This window comes from Mustelus asterias, chromosome 10, assembly GCF_964213995.1.
Source record: "Mustelus asterias chromosome 10, sMusAst1.hap1.1, whole genome shotgun sequence".
Classification (NCBI taxonomy): Eukaryota; Metazoa; Chordata; class Chondrichthyes; order Carcharhiniformes; family Triakidae; genus Mustelus; species Mustelus asterias.
Window position 1 is genome coordinate 83,491,013 of NC_135810.1, and position 18,265 is coordinate 83,509,277.

Consider the following 18,265-nt stretch of genomic DNA (forward strand, 5'->3'; position numbering starts at 1 on the left):
TAATTTTATTTCGCTATCTATGAATTGTAAAATTGAATTTTATTTTACCGTCCTGCTAACCGTGGGAATTGGGGCGGACAAGGCGGACCGTGGAAAGGTCTGTTGACCTCGGGCGGGGTTTTACGGTTTCAGGACGAGCTGGGCTATAAAATCCCGCTCATTAAGTGTTTTTAATTTCCTGATTTGGCGTGTGAATATTTCACTGTGATTGGCTGCTTACCAATTTTCACTGCTGCTCCATACCAAAAGATCCCTTTTGCTTACCATCAGATTCGCCAAGAGATTTATAGAATCCCTACAATGCAGAAGAGGCCATTCGGCCCATCAAATTTGCACCAGCTCTCTGACAGAGTATTTTACCCAGGCCCTCTTCCCCGCCCTATCCCCTGTAACCCCACATATTTCCCATGGCTAATCCATCTAACCTACACATCTTGGGAGGCTAAGGGGCAATTTAGCATGGAAAATCCACCTAACCTGCACATCTTCGGACTGTGGGAGGAAACTGGAGCATCCGGAGGAAACCCACACAGACATAGTGGGAATGTGCAAACTTGACACAGTCACCCAAGGCCCAGGTCCCTGGCGCTGTGAGGAAGCAGTGCTAACCACTGTGCCACAGTGCTGCCTAGGCTTGCTGCCAGATTTAAACTGTCATTGTGAAAAGGGAAAACCATGCTGCAGAAATTGCTAGATCTTTGTGGCAGCTTTCTTTGAGATCAGCTATTACTTCACAGGTGGCTGAAAGATTTGGGCATTATTTATCTAATATTATGTTATAAAACCTTCTAACATGGTACAGAAAATTGAATTTTTTTGTTTCCCTCACTCCCCTGCCTCACTCATTTCTGGAAATCTGAGTGAAAGGGTGATTGATCTGGGCCTATTGCCATTCAATGAACGCAGCCTTGTTAATGAGGGCTGGGGATATGGTGCAGCCCGACACAACATCCTCTGACAGCTCCTGTGAATTTGTAGACTTGCTGCTTGTAATAGAAGTTGCTAACCAAGTACTGGGGTTGCACTCGCCCAGTAATTAATTGGTGTAATTTATATAGGATTCCAGTCTATTATGATATTTGTTCAGGAATTGGCGAGTAGTTCTGTGGCATGATTATATTGATTATTGGACTGTTATGTAATCTATTGAACAAGTACACTATTTTAAATGTTAAAACATTCTGGTTAGGTATGCATTATGTTTTGTTAAGTAGTGCGAATCTGCATATTTAGACTACATCATATTTGCTACATGTATCAGTTGTACAGCCAACAAATAATTTCCAATAGCATTTTACTGCTGACTTTCAAGAAATGACACAAATGGCAAACCCAGATGCACGTACAGCATTTGGACCATGGTAATGTTGATTGTTCGGAGGAGAGTTGACCATAAAACAGCTGAAAGCTAAATTTGAATGAGCTGCCAAGCTTATGCTGATAACAATATGCCTCCCACACTGTAGGTATTGGAATGTCTCTTTCGGCAGCAGTGGACAGCGGTAGATGGACTGGGCGTTCTAATCATATCTCCTACAAGAGAACTGGCTTATCAGACCTTTGAGGTTCTGCGTAAAGTGGGGAAAAATCATGAATTTTCAGCTGGACTTGTAATAGGAGGAAAGGTAAGCATTTAAAACGTAGTTACAGACCTATTTTCCTTATTGATTAAAGTTTAAAGCCACACAAAAGATAAAGTATTTTTAAAAGAACATTTGGTGAATCTATATTGTGGGCATCTGAGCATGTTTGAGCTGTGTTGCCAGAGAACTGTATGGTGCTTAGTGTAGTCCAGAATTATTACTACAGATGTTAAGTATTACCTCAGTGGAGGTTACTGAATTTGATGCTGAATTGCCAGTCCAAAGATTTGCAGGTTAGGTGAGTTGGCTATGGTAAGTTGCCCATTAGTGTCCCAAGATGTGTAGGTTAGTTGGATTAGCCATGGGAAATGTATGGGGTTAGGGGGAAAGAGTGGGGCAGGGGGCCTGGGTAAGATAATCAGTCAGAGAGTTGGGGCAGACTTGATGGGCTGAATGGCCTGTAATGCAGTGTAGGGTTTCTATAATTCTAATTCTATAATAATTCAGTTTATAGGTGTCAAATCTATTTGGTAAGATTGAAAATATTTGTTAATAGAAAGGAAAATCTTAGGTTTACAAATACTTTGTCTTAAAATTGCCATCTAATTGCTGTTGGATATATTGATCCTGATTTTGCTCTCAAAAGAGTGAGAATAACGGCACTTGCTGTTACTTATGTGTAAATGGTACAACTTCAGGCTGATTTGTGTTTAAATTCTAAATCATTGAAATACGTAGAATGGTGAAAAGATGTGGTATTTGCCTGTTCGATATGAATTAAACTCTACAGAAAGTTAAATATTGTCACTTTAAATTTAGGTACTCTTTTAATTATGTAATCAGTGTTAATTGCTGCCAATGAATTTCTCCGATTCCGGAAATGAACTGTTATTTCCTTAGTTATAAATTGTTGTTGGAGATTTTAAAAATAGCATTTTTACAATTTTGTAAACTTTTTTTTTTAGTTGTTGCTGTTTCTCTCTCATGGTCCCCACCATTAATCTCAGTAGTTTTCCAGATACTTTTTCTTTAGTGACAGTGACTGTTCTCAGTTCCTCCCTCACTTTAGCCCCATACTTTTCAAATGTTCTTAGGATACTTTTTGTGTCTTCTACTGCGAAGACAGATACAAAATACTTGTTCAAAGCCTCTTTGATTTCCTTGTTTCCCATTATTAGTTCCCCGTCTCATAATTTAAACTTTACTTCAGCTTCCCTTCTTGTATGCAAGTTCTTACTTTCCGTTTTTATGTTTCTTACTGGTTTACCCTTGAATTCTAAATTCTCCCTCTTTATTTTTTGGTTTCTAAAAACTCCCTGAATCCTTTGGGCTGTCATTAACCTTCATGGCATTATACAGGTTTTCTTTCAATTTGATGTCGTCCTTAACTTCTTTCATTAACCACAGATGGTTCATTCTTCATTCTCAGTGGAACTCTCTTTGTTGAGAGTTATGAGGTAGTCCTTTCCTTTAACTTTCTCAGCCAGTCAGTGACCACCATATCTGAAATTTCCATTTCTTCTACTTGCTTTGGCTCTCCCTCTCTTCCTGGAATATTCTACTTTTGTGCTTGGGAGACTGTCTTATGGACACAGAAAATGTGCTTGTTCATCCCTTAGTTAATATTGTGCCACCGTTGAGATCTTTCCTTGCCCTCATTCTTTTTCACCTGCTTGTGGTGAACATGTTTATAGAAGTATATAGGGTGATGGGTGCCTGGAGGTCGTGGAAGCAGATACAATAGTGACTTTTAAAGGCTTCTTGACCAATACATGAATAGGATGGGAATGGAGGCATATGGTCCCCAGAAGGGTAGGGGGTTTTAGTTCAGTTGGGCAGCATGATCAGTGCAGGCTTGGAGGGCCGAAGGGCCTGTTCCTGTGCTGTAATTTTCTTTGTTCTTTAAATTTTTGATATTTCTCTGAGCAGTTTCTTTATTTCTATTTACCATATATTTTATTTGTCCCATTACACTCTGCTACTTTAGTATCTATGTTTTGCTCTGATTCCCTGCATTTCTTCCATCATTCCACCTTTCTTCCTCTTGCTCAACTTTTATATTGGTAAGTATACGTGCTAGAGTTTTTTCCCCATCCGGTTTGAATGTTTTTTTAAATGCTATTTGACACCCATTTTTGATAGTCTCTTAGAACTATAATAATATTGGGTCAGGTGAATTTGCAGAATTCTGTAGTACTGCCATTTCTGGGATGGCCTTTGTGAACAATTTAATTAGACCATGTTTTAGATTTGCATCTGTTCTCTCTTACCTGCTTCTTTTGCCTGATGTTGATAATTATTTAAATGTGATGTGGGATGTCTTCTTATTTACAATAGGATCTGACGATAGAGGCTGAGAGCATCAATCGTACCAATATTGTCATCTGTACTCCCGGTCGTCTTCTGCAGCATATGGATGAGACAACCTACTTCCATGCTTCTGACCTGCAAATGCTTGGTATGTGCATTTGATTTAAGGGAAATGTATCTCAGGTCGTACTTTTCTGTTCAGGAGAACAACCATGTTCTTAGTAGAGTTTTCACCGATGCTTTGTATAACCTCTAATGTTATTCCCATGGAAATCCTTGAATTGGGTCAATTTTCCTCCCAAACCTCTTTAGTGACGTCCCTGTGTGTTCCAGAGAAACCGCATAGAGAACAGCATTACAGCCACAGCCCGAGTTGAGAACAGCTCTGTAGGATTCTGGGGAAATACCATATTCTGGGACTGCAGCATACCCGGCAAGTGAGATGGTTTCCAAGAAGATTCATCTTTGGAGTGGCCCTCAGCTTGGTTTGAGTTTATGGCTGTTGTTGTTTTCTATGGAGTCTCTGGAATAATGGGGACACACGCTGTTCGTAAACACTGAGATGGTCAGGTAGTAAGGGAAATCTGATTGAAGGTCTCCATGTTGCAACTAAAAAAACAATTCTGATGACCATTTTTCTTTATAAAACGGCTAATTACTTTGAAAGACAGTTACTCCCCTTCAATTTGTCTTTTCTCTTTTAAATAAATATTATTATCCATTTGAGAGAGGGCAGTTGGAAGCCACCTCTTTAAATTGCTGCAGTCAAAGAACAAAGAACAAAGAACAGTACAGCACAGGAAACAGGCCCTTCGGCCCTCCAAGCCTGTGCCGCTTCTTGGTCCAACTAGACCAATCGTTTGTATCCCTCCATTCCCAGGCTGCTCATGTGACTATCCAGGTAAGTCTTAAACGATGTCATGTGGAGTAGGTACACCAAAAGTGCTGACAGGAAGTGAGTTCTTTGATTTTGACCCAGTGACAGTAAAGATACAGCAATGTATTTCCAAGTCAGTAAGGTGAGTGGTTTTGAAGGGAACTTACAGGTGGTAGTGTCCCTATGCATCTGCTGACCTTGTCCTTCTAGGTGGTAGATGTTGTAGGTTTGGAAGCTGCTGTCAACGGAGTGTTCCTGCATTGTATCTTGTAGATGGTACACACCGCTGCCATTGTGTATTGGTGGAGGAGGTAGTGAATGTTTAAGGTGGTGGGTGGGGTGTGCTAATCAAGCGGGCTGCTTTGTCCTGGATGGTGTTGAGCTTCTTGAATGCTGTTGGAACTGCATTCATTCAGGTGAGTGGAGAGTATTCCAACACACACCTGATTTGTGCCTTGTTAATGGTGGACAGACTTTGAGGAGGCAGGAGGCGAGTTACTACTCATCATAGAATTCCTGGCCTCTAACCGGCTGTTGCAGCCACAATATTTATATGGCTGGTCCAGTTCAACTTCTGATCAATGGGAATCCCAAGAATGTTGATCGATGGAGATTCAACAATGGTAATGTCATGGGGAAATGGTTGGATTCTCACTTGTTGGGGATGGTCATTGCCTGGCACTTGAATATTACTTGCCATTTATCAGACCAAGTATGAATATTGTCCAGGTCTTGCTGTATTTGGATGTGGACTGCTTCAGTATCTGAGGAGTTTCAAGTTTTGCTGAGCATTGTGCAATCACGAACGAACATCCCCACTTCTGACCTAATGATACAAGGAAGGTAATTGATAAAGCAGCTGAAGGTAATTGAGCCCAAGACCCCGAGAAACTCCTGCACTGGTGTCCTGGGACTGAGATGATTGACCTCCAGTAACCACAACCATCTTCCTTTGTGCCAAGTATGACTCCAACCTGTGGTGAATTTCCTCCCTGATTCCCATTGACTCCAGTTTTGCCTGTTCTTTGATGCCACAATCAATCAAATGTTGCCTTGATATCAAGGGCAGTCACTCTTACCTCACCTCTTGTTCAGATCTTTTGTTCATGTTTGGACCAAGACTAATGCGGTTAGGAGCAGAGTGGCCTGGTGCAAACCAAACTGAGCGTCAGTGAGGAGATTATTGCTGAGTAAGTGCCACTTGAATGTACTGCTGACGACCCCTTCCATCACTTTGCTGATGACCAAGGGTAGACTGATGGAACTGATTGGCAAGATTGTATTTGTGGACAGGACATACCTGGCAATTTTCCACATTGCCGGGTAGATGCCGGTAGAAGTTGTGCATGAGTTTGTGTATCTTGGGATATTCAATGCCTGGTGAAGAGGACGTATGAAGATGCTGAAGACACATTTTACCTACAAGTATCTTAACAGACTATGCAAAGTTCTCAAGTGGAAGACAGCTATGGACTGTGACATATAGTGTGCACAAGTTAGTTCTAACTGACATTGCTATATGGCATTGAGAGCTAGTTCTTGAGGTAATTGTAGAAGTAGAAGTTGTGTGTATGAAGATATTAACTGAGAGCACAGAGTGACCCAGCACTGAATTGAATTGAATGAGTGACCTGCTTACCAAACACGTTGCAGTGGGATGATTGTGATGAAGACCTGTAAGCTTAGTAGGCTGTTGGAATAACTTGAAAAGGGAGACGGGAGCTCAAGTGATGTACAGGAGAGGTGCAGGCAGATGATTGGCATCGCTGATGAGGGAGATTGCATTGAAGATCCAATTTATAGTGCAACATGCTGCCCAGGAACAAAATCATTCTTAGAATACAATAGAATACTCTTGTTTTTAATTTTCTGGGAAAATACTACTACGCTCCTTAAAGGAATAAGTTTGGTTGATTCTATCAGAGCTCCACTGCACAAAATTAGAAGATAACTAGTATGTGTTTGAATGTGTTTTGGTGTACCTATTCTTGATTTATTGTAGCAATGTGTAAGTTTCAGCAGTGAATGTGCTCAGGTTGGATTATATATAATCGTTTCCCTTCATCAGTATGTGCCCCTTTTTTTTCTCATTACAGTCTTGGATGAAGCTGATAGAATTCTGGACATGGGATTCGCTGAGACAATGAATGCCATTGTGGAAAACCTCCCGAAGAAACGCCAGACTTTGCTTTTCTCAGCAACCCAAACGAAATCTGTGAAGGACTTGGCACGTTTGAGTCTGAAAGACCCAGAGTATGTTTGGGTTCATGAAAATGCTAAATTCAGGTAGGTTGTCCATATTTTGCTTGATAATAAATTGTAAACTAACAGCAGGTCCTCAGACTTTTATTCCCTATAAGATGTCTGTAAATAGTAATCGCTTTTGTCTGGTTTATTGCTTATATCCAGAATGTCCTGTAGGCAACCATTTTAAACAGGATCATTTTTAGAATCTAAATGCAGCACAAGATCTACTGTTAAAAATTCAACTTTACTCAAACCCCCACCTATTCTTAGTGTGACACCTGTACCTGCACGCTATCTGTGAGTGCTGTGAACTTTGGGCCGTAGTTTGAGATGGTCAGTCTCATACAGTCCACCAAATGGGCATCTGTGAGAGAAGTGTGATACTTGAACTTGATGATCTTCACCTAGGAAAAAGCCACCTCGCAGAGCTATGTGGAACCAAAGCAGGCCTTCACTCTGAGCGCACACAATGTGAGAAGAGGTTTCTTCTCTCTGTTTACAAGTCCCCAAAAATCTTTGTCCCTTGACCTAGCTTTTAGCTCTGTCATTTTGCATGGTGATTATTTCCATGTCAAGTCTACTGCTTTGTTCAAACACTTGCTGAAATTTTCCTATCAATTCTCCAATGTCCACTTGAAGAAAAGGAGTTGAGAAAAACGTAATGATTTGTTCCATCTTGTCTACCTCCTGAAATCATCTGTTGAATGATTTTTTTCCATTTGTTCAGGCGGTCTCAGAATTTGTTTGGATGGAGCCCTTTCTGTTTGACCTGTTGTTGGATTTTTCTCCAGATTTGGGAAGTGCTCAGTAATTTTCTTCTTTAATTGGGAGAACTACAGGCCCAGTTTTAACTTAAACACATTCACTGCACTGGTCATATGACAAGTCTCTGCCTCCCCCCCCGCAGTTCACAGTTCAGCTAGCATTTGTTGGTGGATAACTCTAATTGACAAAGGAGGGGAATTCACGATCATTTCTGCAAAATGCAACAAAGCCGGCATTGACCCAGCATTAATGGTGCACCATTAATGGTGCACCGTAGAAGGTCTGCAGAGAGATTTGGGCAGGCTGAGTGAGTGGGCGAGGATCTGGCAGATGGAGTATAACGTTAACAAATGCGAGGTTATTCACTTTGGAAGAAATAATAGCAAATTGGATTATTATCTAAATGGAAAGAAATTACAACATGCTGCTGTGCAGAGGGACCTGGGGGTCCTTGTGCATGAGACGCAAAAACCCAGTCTGCAGGTGCAACAGGTGATCAAGAAGGCAAATGGGATGTTGGCCTATATCGCAAGGGGGATAGAAAATAAAAGCAGAGATGTCTTGCTGCATCTGTACAGGGCATTGGTGAGGCCGCAGCTGGAATACTGTGTGCGGTATTGGTCCCCTTATTTGCGGAAATATATATTGGCCTTGGAGGGAGTGCAGAGAAGGTTCACCAGGTTGATACCAGAGATGAGGGGTGTTGATTATGAGGAGAGACTGAGCAGATTGGGTTTGTATTCGTTGGAATTTAGAAGGCTGAGGGGGGATCTTATAGAGACCTATAAGATAATGAAGGGGCTGGATAGGGTAGAGATGGAGAGATTCTTTCCACTTAGAAAGGAAACTAGAACTAGAGAGCACAGCCTCAAAATAAAGGGGGGTCAGTTTAGGACAGAGTTGAGGAGGAACTTCTCTCAGAGGGTGGTGAATCTCTGGAATTCTCTGCCCACTGAAGTGGTGGAGGCTACCTCGTTGAACATGTTTAAATCACGGATAGATGGATTCCTGATCAGTAAGGGAATTAGGGGTTATAGGGATCAGGCGGGTAAGTGGAACTGATCCACTTCAGATCAGCCATGATCTTATTGAATGGCGGGGCAGGCTCGAGGGGCTAGATGGCCCACTCCTGCTCCTATTTCTTATGTTCTTATGTACCATTGGTTATAATTGACCCAGTTTCTTGATTGGAATGTTTTTTTCAGTCACATACCTTCTGAATTAGTCGTAGACATCCTTGCCTCTTGTTCTCTCTGTGTGGCAAAAGAGTCAGGATGTTCCCCTTGAGTCTGTGTTTGTTTGCTTGCCATTCAGTCAGCTGGGCTGTATCTGTCATGTCTACCAATTCATAAAACTGCAGTAAGAACAATTGTCAGCTTGAAGAGTCTTGGTGTATTTGCTGAGACACGTCCTCAGACAAAACTTTCGTCCTTCTGGCTACTATTAAAGCACAGTAAGAAGTCTCACAACACCAGGTTAAAGTCCAACAGGTTTATTTGGTAGCAAATACCATAAGCTTTCGGAGCGCTGCCCCTTCGTCAGATGGAGTGAAAAACTGTTCTCCAACAGTGCACGGAGACACAAAATCAAGTTACAGAATATTAATTAGAATGCAAATCTCTACAGCCAGCCAGGTCTTAAAGATAAAGTGGGTGGAGGGAACATTAAACACAGGTTAAAGAGATGTGTATTGTCTCCAGACAGAACAGCTAGTAAGATTCTGCAAGATCAGGAGGCAAGCTGTGGGGGTTACTGATAATGTGACATAAATCCAACATCCCGGTTTAGGCCGTCCTCATGTGTGCGGAACTTGGCTGTCAGTTTCTGCTCAGCGACTCTGCGCTGTCGTGTGTCGTGAAGGCCGCCTTGGAGAACGCTTACCTGAAGATCCAAGGCTGAATGCCTGTGACTGCTGAAGTGCTCCCCAATAGGAAGAGAACAGTCTTGCCTGGTGATTGTCGAGTGGTGTTCATTCATCTGTTGTCGTAGCGTCTGCATGGTTTCCCCAAACAACGGATTTCCCGACAACGGATGAATGAACACCGCTTGACAATCACCAGGCAAGACTGTTCTCTTCCTGTGGGGGAGCACTTCAGCAGTCACGGGCATTCAGCCTTGGATCTTCAGGTAAGCGTTCTCCAAGGCGGCCTTCACGACACACGACAGCGCAGAGTCGCTGAGCAGAAACTGATAGCCAAGTTCCGCACACATGAGGACGGCCTAAACCGGGATGTTGGATTTATGTCACATTATCAGTAACCCCCACAGCTTGCCTCCTGATCTTGCAGAATCTTACTAGCTGTTCTGTCTGGAGACAATACACATCTCTTTAACCTGTGTTTAATGTTCCCTCCACCCACTTTATCTTTAAGACCTGGCTGGCTGTAGAGATTTGCATTCTAATTAGTATTCTGTAACTTGATTTTGTGTCTCTGTGCACTGTTGGAGAACAGATTTTCACTCCATCTGACGAAGGGGCAGCGCTCCGAAAGCTTATGGTATTTGCTACCAAATAAACCTGTTGGACTTTAACCTGGTGTTGTGAGACTTCTTACTGTGCTTACCCCAGTCCAACGCCGGCATCTCCACATCATGAATACTATTAAAGCGCCAAGTGTCATGCTTTGTTTTGTTTATCTTTATTTATAAAATCTTTAAACAAGGTGTCAGCAGAAACCATCATAGTCTTCTTGAAGCTATCGGTGAATGTTTTCTTACATTTTGCCAGTAGATGGCTGATGCAAAAAGGCGCCTCTTTGTTAACCTTGCCTTTAGCTGCAGATTTCGAAAAGAGTGAATATTGAGTTTTCAAAATTCCCACTAATTCCCCAATTTTCCTTGTCCAAATGGTGCTGTTTAAAGGGAAAATTTCTTGAAATTTTGTATGCATTGTCTTTTGATACCATTCCAAAATGCTCTAGTGACAAATGAGACAAATGCTTTTGTCTTTGAAATTTCTAAAAAGAAATTCACTTTCCCATTTTGATGGAAATAGTAGGTTTTTGCCCTCTTCTTGGATGTCCCTAGCTCCTCACTTGTCATTTTGACTTTAGAAAATTAACCTTAGCAATATGAACAAATGAAAAGTTTATCCCAAGTTTTGGTGTGGTTTGACAATAGGCAATGAGCTGACAACTGGATGGCAGCCACTGTAGTTCATTGACAGCATCATGGGTGGATAATGGCTTGTTTAAACATAAAGATTTTCTAATTGGTCTGTGTTCCAACATTTATTTAGTCTGATTGCCAACAACTATTTCCTCCCCCCCCCATCCCCTTTTTAAACTCTCCAGCAGCTTGCATTTTGGACCCAGAGCGACCGCAGTTTAAAATATACTCACCGTCCAGAATCCTGGCATCTCTCTTTGCTTTGATTTGATTTATTATTGTCACATGTGTCGCATATAGTGAAAAGTATTGTTTCTTACGTGCTATACAGACAAAGCATACCGTTCATAGAGAAGGGAACGAGAGAGTGCAGAATGTAATGTTACAGTTATAGATAGGGTATAGAGAAAAATCAACTTCATGCAAGATAGGTCCATTCAAAAGTCTGATGGCAGCAGGGAAGAAGTTGTTCTTGTGTCGGTTGGTACGTGACCTCAGACTTTTGTATCTTTTTCCCGATGGAAGAAAGAATGTCTGGGTGCGTGGGGTCCTTAATTATGCGGCTGCTTTGCCGAGGCAGCGGGAAGTGTAGACAGAGTCAATGGATGGGAGGCTGGTCTATATGATGGATTGGGTTACATTCATGACCTTTTATAGCATCTTGGGCAGAGCAGGAGCCATACCAAGCTGTGATACAACCAGAAAGAATGCTTTCTGTGGTGCATCTGTAAAAGTTGGTGAGAGTTGTAGCTGACATGCCAAATTTCCTTAGTCTTCTGAGAAAGTAGAGGCATGGTGGGCTTTCTTAACTATAGTGTCGGCATGGGGGGACCAGGGCAGGTTGTTGTGACCTGGGCACCTGAAAACTTGAAGCTCTTGACCCTTTCTACTTTGTCCCCGTTGATGTAGACAGGGGCATGTTCTCCTTTACGCTTCCTGAAGTCGATGACGATATCCTTCATTTTGTTGACATTGAGGGAGAGATTATTGTTGCTGCACCAGTTCACCAGATTCTCTATCTCATTCCTGTATTCTGTCTCGTCATTGTTTGAGATCCGACCCACTTCGGTGGTGTCGCCAGCAAACCTGAAAATCGAATTGGGGAGAATTTGGCTGCACAGTCATAGGTGTACAAGGAGAGGGCTGAGAACACAGCCTTGTGGGGCACCAGTGTTGAGGATGATAGTGGAGGAGGTGGTGTTGCCTATCCTTACTGATTGTGGTCTGTGGGTTAGAAAGTTCAGGATGTAGTCGCAGAGGGAGGAGCCGAGGCCCAGGCCATGGAGTTTGGAGATGAGTTTTGTGGGAATAATGGTGTTGAAGGCTGAGCTGTAGTCAATAAATAGGAGTCTGACACAGGTGTCTTCACTCTTGCCATTGCCTCCTGCTTCAGGCATACATGTTGCCATTGTACCGGTTCTCTTATCTCTTGTAAATAAAATTTAGCTGCAACTCAAATGAGGTTACAGGTAAGCTTATGGAAATAAATTCCAGTAAGCGTAAGCCCCCTTTCAATCACCGTCCTTTGATCATCATTTCTGCTCACATTTTCCCCCAGTCTCTCTCTTTTTGTTCTTGTTCCCCTAACTGTCTCAGAAGCATGGAGAGTTAGTCAACCATATTTCTGAAATGGTGATAATCAATGTAAATTACAGAAAACTCATTAATGTTATTGATTGGGTTGAGTTGGATCCGGCTTTTGGCTGGCGTAGATTGAACCAGACTATGGGAATGTGGTGGAGGGCAGTTGGTTTGGGCTTTCAGGTTGGATCTCAGGGGAGAGTGGGTCAGGTGGGGTGTCAGGTTGGGTTGTAGTTTTGGGGGGTGGGGGGGGGGGAGTCATGAGTTGGGCCGTGGGAAGGGATGAGAGGCAGGATGGGGGTTGATAGTTAGGCCTACCGAGGGTGGATAGAAGGGAGAAAAAGGGGGTGGGGGAATCCTGTTGGGTTGGGAGTTCCCATCGTAAGGAGGGGGAGTGTCGGTGGTGTAGTCCCGTGGGGGAAGTAGGGGGGAGGCCTGTATTATAGTTACCTAGAATTTAGAAGAGATTTTAATTCTTCTAACTTTTTCTAGGTACCTATTTGCATAACCCAGTCACAGCCATCTGAAGTTTGTGATTTAACTTGCATTTTCGGATGGTTCCCAGTGCAGGGCAATTATGCTGGGGATGTGTGCAATGGGCGATGTCTGTGCAAACCTTACCTAGGAGCTTCTGGGAGAGGGGGAGCTCCACAGTACATTTTTACTTCCCGTCTTAAAATTCTACTGCACAGAAAAGCAGTTCATCCTTTTGGACTGGGAGCTAGGTGCAAAATCTGTAACCAGTGTGGCTACATCTGCTTTGGAATGAGGCAAAATCATATTTGAACACCATACCCAGCATAAAACATTTACTGAACAAACATTTCCTCATTTTTGATATGTCAGTCTCCTGTGTGACCTGGATGTTAAACATGGCTAAACTTGGCTTTTGCCCTGTCAGTTCTTTCATTCAGGGTATTATCTTTATTGTGGTTAATGAAAGAATGTACTGCAGATGTTTATCAGTGCACTTTGAGCAGGAGCGTGTCTTCTGCTGGTTCTCCTTGAGATGCTTGTAATCGCACACGCACAAACCAGCTGCTGAGTAATGGAAAAATGTAATGAATGTGACACTGCAGACCTCTGAATTCCTCTGGTAGTTGTATAACGTCAGCACACACACCACATCGTGCTTGTTCTTCAGTTGGCCATTACACTGAAGCTCATTCTGTTCTATTTGAATGTTTGTGGCACAGTCACTGCTAACAGAGTGTTTTCAAGCCCCTCTAGTTCTGCCAATTGGTCGTGAACGTTTGAGAAATCATTGAAGTGCAGTTGTTCAAGAGATCAGATTCTGTTAAAGCCAAAGGAAAATGAGGCTGGAGAAGTAATAATGGGAAACAAAGCAATGGCAAAGGAACTGAATAGTTACTTTGCATCAGTCTTCACGGTGGAAGACACCAGTGGGATGCCAGAGCTCCAGGAGAGTCAGGGGGCACAGGTGAATGTAGTGGCCATCACGAAGGAGAAGGTTTTGGGGAAACTGAAAGGTCTGAAGGTGGATAAATCACCTGGATCGGATGGACTACACCCCAGATTTCTAAAAGAGATAGCTGAGGAAATTGTGGAGGAATTGATGGTGATCTTTCAGGAGTCACTGGAGGCAGGGAGGGTACCAGACGACTGGAAAGTAGCGAATGTAACACCGCTGTTTAGGAAGGGAGGGAGGCAACAGACGGGAAATTATAGGCCGGTTAGCCTGACTTCGGTCATTGGCAAGATTTTAGAGTCCATTATTAGAAATGAGATCGCAGAGTACTTGGAAGTGATAAAGTACTTGGAAGTGATAAAGTAGGACTGAGTCAGCATGGCTGTGTCAAGGGGAGGTCATGTCTGACAAATCTGTTAGAGTTCTTTTGAGGAGGTAACAAGGAAGTTAGATAAAGGAGAACAATGGACGTGATTTATTTAGATTTCCAGAAGGCTTTTGACAAGGTGCCGCATAGGACACTGTTAAATAAGTTAAGCGGCCATGGCGTTAAGGGTAAGATCCTGGCATAGATAGAGGATTGGCTGACTGGCAGAAGGCAGAGAGTGGGGATAAAAGGGTCTTTTTCAGGATGGCAGCTGGTCACTAGTGGTGTGCCTCAGGGGTCAGTGCTGGGACCGCAACTTTTCACAATATACATTAACAATTTGGAGGAAGGAACTGAAGGCACTGTTGCTAAGTTTGCAGATGATACAAAGACATGTAGAGGGACAGGTATATCGAGGAAGCAGGGGAGCTGCAGAGGGACTTGGACAGGTTAGGAGAGTGGGCAAAGAAGTGGCAGATGGAATACAAGGTAGAAAAGTGTGAGGTTATGCACTTTGGAAGGAGGAATGGAGGCATAGACTATTTTCTAAATGGGAAAATGCTTAGGAAATCAGAAACACAAAGGGACTTGGGGGCCATTGTTCAAGATTGTCTTAAGGTTAACGTGCAGGTTCAGTCGACAGTTAGGAAGGCAAATGCAATATTAACATTCATGTCGAGAGGACTAGAATACAAGAGCAGGGATGTACATCTCTGAGGCTGTATAAGGCTCTGGTCAGACCCCATTTGGAGTATTGTGAGCAGTTTTGGACCCCATATCTAAGGAAGGATGTGCTGGCCTTGGAAAGGGTCCAGAGGAGGTTCACAAGAATGATCCCTGGAATGAAGACCTTGTCATATGAGGAACGGTTGAGGACTCTGGATCTGTACTCGTTGGAGTTTAGAAGGATGAGTGGGGGATCTTATTGAAACTTACAGGATACTGCGAGGCCTGGACGTGGAGAGGATGTTTCCACCAATAGGAAAAATTAGAACCAGAGGCACAACCTCAGACTAAAAGGACGATCCTTTAAAACAGAGATGAGGAGGAATTTCTTCAGCCAGAGAGTGGTGAATCTGTGGAACTCTTTTCCGCAGAAGGCTGTGGAGGCCAGGTCATTGAGTGTCTTTAAGACAGTGGTAGAAAGGTTCTTGATTAATAAGGGGATCAGGGGTTATGGGGAAAAGGCAGGAGAATGGGGATGTGAAAAATATCAGCCATGATTGAATGACGGAGCAGACTCGATGGGCTGAGTGGCCTTATTCTGCTCTTATGTCTTCTGGTCTATGTGTAATTCAAAGGATGATTTATCAATGTGATTAATATGAACATCCTTCAAGTTTATTTAGATTTATCCACCCTGCATACTCTCCACAGCACCGTGTTCATGCTCATGTTGGGGTTGTCAGTTTTTCTGAGATTTTCTCAGTTGGGCCATCCATCATGAGTGAGGCTGTGCCACGTGAAGCTCTGATCTTTACAACCAGTTTTTCTTAATGCACCCACATAGTTTCTCCGAAATATGATTTTGTTGCACGAGAGCAAACTTTGGCAGTCCATGCCTGCCATTGCTTCGCAGTGCCTCACAAAAGCACTTTGTGTAATCATGCCCCAGCCTAATAAAATTCTGAGACTATGGGTGGGATTTTCCAGTTCTTCCTGCCAGCGGGATTCAGGTTTGTAACACATGAAACAGAAAGTCCCTCATCGGTATAAGGTACCAATCCGTGTGCCTGGCTTGAAAGATGTGAGTTTCAGAATCTACTTTCCTCTTCTATCAGCACAGCTCATTATTTAAATCTAACAGGATGGCTTTTATAGAAAATAGGCTATCCAAATGGCTGGTTGAGTGGAAACGCAGGAAAATAAATAATAATGTGCTGTCTTGCTACACAAGTTTGTTTTTAACATGATGTGCAGTCTTTAAAAAAAATTTTCATGGGATGTGAGCATGGCAACAAGGCCAGCATTTGGTTGCTCATCATCCCTAATTGCCCATGAGAAGGTGGTGGTGAGCTGCTGCCTTGAACCGCTGCCGTTCATGTGGTGTCGATAAACCCATAGTGCTGTTAGGGAGGAAATTCCAGGATTTTGACCCAGCGACAATGAAGGAATGGCGATTATTGTTCCAAGTCAGGATGGTGTAACCTTTGGAGGGGAACCTGTAGGCAGTGGTGTTCCTGTGCATCTCCTGCCTTGTTCTTTTAGGCGGTAGAGTTGCTCAATGAATTGCTGCAGTGCATCTTGTAGATGGTGCTCACTGCTGCCACTGTGCACTAGTGGTGTAGAAGGTGTAAGTTCAGGCTGGTGGATGGGATGCTGATCAAATGGGCTGCTTTGTCCTGGATAGTGTCAAGCTTCTGGAGTGTTGTTGGAGCTGCACTCATCCAGGCAAGTGGACAGTATTCCATCACATTCCTGACCTGTAACTTGGAGGAGGCTTTGGGGGGCCAGCCAGCAAATTACACAATCCAGAATTCCCAATCTATGATCTTCTTTTGTAACCATAGTATTACGTGACTGGTCCAGTTAAGTTTCTGGTCAATGGTAATGTCCCCACTCCAGGATGTTGATGGTTGGGGATTTGTGATGGTAATGCAATTTAAATGTCAAGGGAAGATGATTAGATTCTTTCTTGATGGAGATGGTCATTGCCTGGCACTTGTGTGATAAGAATGTTACTTGCCAATTGTCAACCCATGCCTGAATGTTGTTCACAACACCAGGTTAAAGTCCAACAAGTTTATTTGGAATCATGAGCTTTTGGAGTCACTCACCTGATGAAGGAGCAGCACTCTGAAAGCTCGTGATTCCAAATAAACCTGTTGGACTTTAACCTGGTGTTGTGAGACTTTTTACTGTGCCCAGTTCAACGCCGGCATCTCCACATCATGAATGTTATTCAGGTCTTGCTACAAGTGGGAATGGGCTGCTGCAGTATCTGAAGATAAAAAGAACACTCAGCTGACTGTGGAAGAGAATTCATCTTGCAGCACCCACTCGCATCGATACAACCTATAAGGACCTCTAACCTGTTGGACAATTTTAGGCTCCTGTACTCTTGCCTCATCAATCCCCTCACCTGCCTCACTTGGAATCGCATCCTCTTATCGCTGACAGCCGATCAATTTAGAAGACCCTATCCTAAAGGGTGTGTCTGCCTTCTGAAATAAAATGTCCAGGTAACTTCTCCCCCCTCCCTGATGCATCGCTTGAGCTCCAGCTCGTTAACTTGACACCAAAGTTCCTTGAGCTGCAGGCACTCACTGCAGATACAGTTGCCATGGATCACATTGGCATCACCTGCTCTGTCATCCGTAATGTGTTTTAATTGATCAATTATTTTCTTAATTATTATTTAAATTAACTTAATGCCTCTTCACGAACAAACTCATTTAAACCTTAGTAATGCAATAAAATAAACCTTGCCACTGAAAACAGTAGACTAATTTCTTTCTCCCTGTGTCTCTAAATTAATTATAAGGTAGCTACAAATTAATTAAATATTTTCTTAATTAAAATGCTGCCTCCTGCTGCTTTTTTTTCTCCTGAACCTCACTGTGAACAAAGGTTCTGGAGTTGAGCGGCGAGGCAGGAGGAACACTTTTGCACCATTTGGACTCCCAGTGTTATAACCCTGAGCCTTGGCATTGGATCGGATCAGGATCTTGAACGGCAGTGCAGGTTCAAGAAAGGGAATTGGCGAGAGGGTGAGACGGGAAGTGGGAGGTTCAGGGAGAGGGTGAGTTGGGCATGGGGAGAGGCAGCAAGTGGGAGGTTGGGGAGGAGGCTGCAAGATGGAGCTTGGGCACTGCGTGGGGCCATAAGTTGGAGAGTTTAATGGCTTTCTTTTAGGTAAGTGACCTAGTGGACATGATTATTGTTTTGCTGCATGTAATGATGATGATACAAGTTGGAAAGCTTACCTTGTAGATATGTGATGACTTGCATCTATTTGCTGTATTAGTTAACACATCATAATGGAAATAAAGTAATGC

At 43.0% G+C, this 18,265-nt stretch overlaps 1 protein-coding gene across 1 annotated transcript in view; it reads left to right on the plus strand.

The window, feature by feature from the left end:
- The window catches only part of ddx10 (DEAD (Asp-Glu-Ala-Asp) box polypeptide 10), a 242,134-nt gene that overhangs the window by 22,471 nt on the left and 201,398 nt on the right, over nucleotides 1–18,265 (plus strand). The window contains exons 4-6 of the mRNA XM_078222065.1: nucleotides 1,467–1,625; nucleotides 3,921–4,041; nucleotides 6,867–7,056. Coding sequence (XP_078078191.1) covers nucleotides 1,467–1,625; nucleotides 3,921–4,041; nucleotides 6,867–7,056 — 470 coding nt within the window. The remainder of the gene's footprint in view (nucleotides 1–1,466; nucleotides 1,626–3,920; nucleotides 4,042–6,866; nucleotides 7,057–18,265) is intronic.